General features: G+C 38.4%; 1 protein-coding gene across 1 annotated transcript; it reads right to left on the bottom strand.

The window, feature by feature from the left end:
* Positions 1-330: 330 nt before the first annotated feature.
* On the bottom strand, positions 331-5,278 carry riiad1 (regulatory subunit of type II PKA R-subunit domain containing 1). The gene is made up of 4 exons (XM_078252922.1): positions 4,811-5,278; positions 4,599-4,675; positions 2,653-2,699; positions 331-1,275 (listed from the first exon to the last, which is right to left on the bottom strand). Exons 1-4 carry the CDS (start codon positions 4,889-4,891, stop codon positions 1,211-1,213), a joined length of 270 nt encoding a protein of 89 aa, XP_078109048.1. The 5' UTR covers positions 4,892-5,278; the 3' UTR covers positions 331-1,210.
* Between the last annotated feature and the right edge of the window lie 18 nt (positions 5,279-5,296).

Below are 5,296 nucleotides of genomic sequence, written 5' to 3'. Positions count from 1 at the left end.
GCATGGTACTGATGCTATACAGTATGTGTGTGTGTGTGTGTGTGCGTGTGTTAGTGAGTGTGAGAGAGAGAGAGAGAGAGAGAGAGAGAGAGAGAGAGAGAGAGAGAGAGAGACAGACAGGGGTTAGGAAATATTTTTGTCAACCAGGAATGAACAAACCATTGTTAGACAAAGGTGAGATAATCCTATAAAAGTTGTTGAAGGATTCTTATTGAGTGAAGAAACTACAGCTTTCATTCTAATTTTTTCAGAAAACCAAACAAATCTGACACAATGATACACAAAGTTGAGAGACAAGCTGACAGTAGATCATAAAGGAATGAGTCTTGGTTGGACGAGAAGTTGTACATTTATTTTTGAGGTTATATAACAGGAAGTGATAATTATTTATTAGACCATACATCATGTCAATTCACAGCAATGGCTGTTATGCCAAATAAAATGACCTAGCCAAAAACAAACAAAGGAAGATAACTACATGGCAAAAGCTCCATTAACAGTAGCTTTTGAAAATTTAGCGGTGATACAGAACGACCTTCAATGTTAAGGCCACTGCAGTTGCAGGTGTGATGTCAGCTAGATGCTAAATTCAGTTCAATGGGAAAACCCCACATTAATCTCAGACATTCAAAGTCAGTAAACTTTCTCCATACAATTTTTACTTGTTTTTACAGTCTATAATTTTTCTTTCCCACACAAATGTGAATCCAATTTTTCAATGGCACAAAAATAAATATGTATATAAAATAAGGAACAGGACATAAAACATCAGAAAAAGAATTTGAGGGAAGACAGACAGAAAAGAGAAAAACTCTACTACTACTACTACTACTATAGTATGTCCACTCAACAACTGGGACCACAATGCAGACCACAACGACTGTTGACTGATGGTTCTGGTGGAAAAGGTAGTTGCAAGCAATCATATTGGTGATGTGACAACATGATGTGACAAATCGCATGCAGTGTACTGTGTGTGTAATACACATAGGCCATTCTCTTCTCATTAACCTTTAATCACACTCATTAGGAACAGCCGTTACCATCTTCCCAATTAGCTAACTTCCTGTGCGTGTATGATAGGAAATCTGACACTACAAACAATTGAACAATTACTGGACTAACGCAAATGTATATGTGTCTTTGTTGTTACTAAAATAGAGTCCATACATGAAAGACACGAAGGAGAAGCACCGTGACTGGGTGTGTTTCACTTCATGTTTCCTTCCATTTTGGAGCCAATAACTGCATGGAGGTTTGGGTTGGTGAAGTAATCTGAAAAAGACCATTGACACTTGTTAGTGGGTAAAATGAAGCGTGTGTGCGTTAACAGTATTTTTTAATTTGGATCCCCAATAGTTACTACCTTGGCAACAACTACACTTCCTTGGGTCCGTTTAAAGGATAAGGCTAGAGTTATTTCAGCTTTTTCTTTTAGATTTTTATCGTCAACAAATTACACAAAACAAAAACAAAAACCAACTATGCGTTAGTCCATCTCTCATATTTTCTGATGTCCCTACCCTGTCAGTGGCACTCCCTGTCGGTGGCCACAGTCCCATTCATTTCTACTAGATGTAAGTTGATCTATTTTTTTAAAAGGCTCAGAAAGAAAATCCTAAAGCAGTTGGGCACATACATTTTTAGCTATTGTTATTTAAACTACGTAGAGTCAAAAGTGCATTTGTTTCGGCCTATTTTCTACTAGCCTCGTGAGACCGTCCTGATCTCGCGAGCTCCAGTTTTCCACTCGCAGATCATCTTGAGACAAAGAAAATTTGGAGCCGTTCGCCAAACGACCGACCAATCAGCGTTGGTTTTGAGGCGGGTTTAGGTGTGACGCAACGAGAAGCGACTGTTCAGTCTAAACAACATGGCGGCTTCCACGGATGAGATGAGCGTAGCATTAGAAAGTATTCCTTCATTGAAAGGAAATGAAAAGATGTTTTTGCTCTTCTCCCGACTGGTTTCGGCAAGAGTTTGATATATCGTTGATCTGATTGGTTGATTTGGCCCGTCTATCACCAACATAGGTGGTGATAGACAGATGGTTTATCCAATCAGCTAACCAGTATTTTTCCGCTTCCCAAAATTCTCCAACGGAAAGTTCCCAGATGGATATGCCGAGCAAATCCATCTGGCGGAGTCAGGTTAATTTTCTACACCTTTGATGATTAAATTGTTTTTTGAAAAAAACAATAGAGGTCTAGCGCAGTGGTTCCCTAACTTTTCATGTGAGGGACACCTAAACTGACACAAATTAGACCATAGACCCCCATCTGATAGGATTTTAGCTTTTAGATGTTTTATTAAAAAGGGTGTATTAAACACAAAATAGTCATTATGTTACTTATGGATGAAATTATACTGAAAATAAAGTATTTCCCTTTTTGCTGGGGACCCCCTGGAACCCCCAGGGGTCCTTGATCCCCACTTTGGAAACCATTGGTCTAAGGCACGGATCATAAGCTATATCGGGCTTTGGTTACACAGACGAAAATTGTTAGTAGGATCAATTTATTGTTGTTTTTTCAAGGGACAACTCAATAAAATTACATCATACACAAAGGTGACATAGAAAACAATCGACCGTGTGTGTGTGTGTGTGTGTGTGTGTGTGTGTGTGTGTCTGTGTCTGTGTATACAACTTACCTGCAGCAAACTCACGGATGTCAGCGGGCATTTTAAGAAGCACATCTCTGTGAGAGGACAGGAAATGTGAATAGTAACTGCACAACTACAGTATGACACCTGTTAAGGAGACTGTGTGAGTGTTTTAAAACTAAAAGTTAACATTAAAAAGTGATAAGAGATGCAGATATTCCTCAGATATACTTGTTGCCTGAGGCAGATGAATCTGGGACTAAAGACTGTTTCTTTAAAAGAAGCTGCATAGAGGCTTAAGACACATTAACCTAAAAGCAACCCAGACTTTGAGTTAATTTGTTTGTGAAGTAATACATATTGTCAGATTTGAGCAAATGAAGCATATTCTGGTAAATAACATGATGTTGTATATAGTAAAATAGGTCACATACATATTTAAAACATATTTGCATTAACCTTTGATAAGGGACCGTTCGGTATTTATGGAATGGACCACTGGAGGAAAATAGGGGAGGGTCATGTATTTTTATTCTTTGTTGAGGGGAGGGTCATCCAATTTTTTTTAATCTAGGGGGGAGGGTCACCCAACTTTTGTATTCGTGAGAACAGCAACATTTCAAAGTGGCTTGTTTGGTGCATATTTATCCATGTAGCTCCATGTAGCTCTCTCAGTCTCTGCCCCTATCGCTAGCAGATGGGTCCCTCCCTGTTTAGTCAGCCAGACAATTTGAACTGTAGCTTTAGAGACCGTGGGATTTCCCAAACTGAATAAATCCCACTCGCACATATAAACACAAAACTGCTTTGCTAGCTCCATCGTGTTGTAACTAAGACATCTGATGAAAAAAATATTTTATTCATTAGCATGATTGCCGTACTGTTTAGTTCAAAAACATCCAAAACACCAGACCAGATGCAAGTTTTTATTTTGAAAAGTCAAAGCTTACGGACTGCACCAAGCCGGGAGGGCATGAGAAATGGAGATTTGGATAATGTTCAGCTTTGGCAGCTTTACCTATGCTAAAATATACAATTACTGAGGAAGCCTAGAGACGAGTCCATAGCATCCAGTGTTGAATTACCCAGTGTGCTTTGCTGAATGGTCTCAATGTTTTATTGTTTTAGTTTACTAGAGGAGTAACTTAGTATTTGAAGTAATGCAGTAATGCAGGAAGTGTGCATTTAGTTTCCATGCTTATTGTGTTTCCACAATGTTAGTGAGTAAATCTACTGAAATGGCCACCACACCATAACAGAGGAGTGTGATGCGTAAGATGAGAATGCAGAGGTTTAGCTATGTATGTTATGGTTGTAAAAAAAACAATGGCTATCTATATGTTTTTGCCAAGTGCAAACCAATACAGAAGGCATCAATAAATAGTTGGGAGGGTCATCCCTTTTTTCCATATCATTTGGGAGGGTCATCCAAAATGTATTGCTGGAGGAGGGAGGGTCAGGTTTACTTTGACTAAAGATCCCAAAACTCCTCCAGTGGCGCCTAAAATAAATAATGAACAGTCCCTAATGCTTTAATACATTTTTTTAAAGCACATAGTTGGTTATTATTTTATTTAGAATTTTAGATGTTTATATATTGAAATACCAATGTATCAAGGGGAAAATCCTTCTGTCACACATGTAGCCTAAATACAGTAAGACCTACTGTTACTATCTGTAATTCACTTAAGGTTGCCTCTATTGTTTATTTGCTGGTTTCTTTTATCATACCTTCTATTAAATAGTTAGCAATGAAAAGGAGGCACTACACTAAGATTAGGAGGAGAAACAAGATCAGATTTCTTACAGATATTTACAAAGGCTGGCATTGATAAGTTTATTACTTAGTTTGTTACTTATTTTATCATTGAAAGAGCTTGAGCATGTTGGGTTTCTTTTCGCCTCAGTCTCGAACACAATTAACTAGCAATAGTAAAGTTTAACAGCATACACCGTGAGCAAAAACAACAAAAGATGAGCTAAAGTTAACTGACCTCAGAAAGTCGCCTATCAATACCTCTACTTCTGGATGCGACCTCAAATAATGCTCGTTGTCGATTCTCGTTTTAATCTGACAATCAAAAGAAAATGCATGTCAGGCTTGTTAACGAACAGCATACAAATCAAGCTGCGCTTTGTGGCTAGCTAACGTTAATGTAGAGTTAGCTTTTTAGCGCAGTAAAATCCACCCGGGTGTTAACGTTACCTTGAACTGTTGCAGTTTCTCTTGCTGTTCAGCACTTAATACATCGACGTCTAGTTTCGCCAAACTGCCCTTTCCAGCCATCTTTTCTCTACAGATGTTCGTCTAATGATTTACCATACCATTGGTATTTAAACGTTTGAAGCCATATTACGCAGAAAAAAATAGTCGCCTGTTACCGACACGGCTGCGGTCTGGTAACTACTGTTGCTATGGAAACGACCTCCAGCAATTAAGGGCTGTGTCCGCGAGGTGGCAGCATATGAGAGCATAACAGACTGTAGCAGGATAACTAGTTCTCATTTTTTGTTGTTTTGTAAATAAAAGTAATCCACTTTTTAAAGTGGGAATAATTTAAGGAATACACAATAGGAAAATAGTAGTGTCATGTCAGTGTAGAGCCTCATAAAAAAACTATAGGCTACAACTTTCTGACTTATGTATTTCTTGCAAGAACAGTGAATCACCAATGGGCCTGTAACTCCCTGT

The sequence above is a fragment of the Sander vitreus genome, chromosome 6 (genome assembly GCF_031162955.1).
Source record: "Sander vitreus isolate 19-12246 chromosome 6, sanVit1, whole genome shotgun sequence".
Classification (NCBI taxonomy): Eukaryota; Metazoa; Chordata; class Actinopteri; order Perciformes; family Percidae; genus Sander; species Sander vitreus.
The sequence above is the reverse complement of the archived record's forward strand: the minus strand, read 5'-3'. Positions and strand labels throughout refer to the sequence as shown.

Coding starts and splice junctions, on each gene's coding strand:
- riiad1 (XM_078252922.1), bottom strand. CDS start 4,891: ATGGCTGGAAAGGGCAGTTTGGCGAAACTAGACGTCGATGTATTAAGT. Junction 4,676..4,810: donor AGAAACTGCAACAGTTCAAG/GTAACGTTAACA, acceptor TTTGATTGTCAG/ATTAAAACGAGAATCGACAA. Junction 2,700..4,598: donor TTGATAGGCGACTTTCTGAG/GTCAGTTAACTT, acceptor GTCCTCTCACAG/AGATGTGCTTCTTAAAATGC.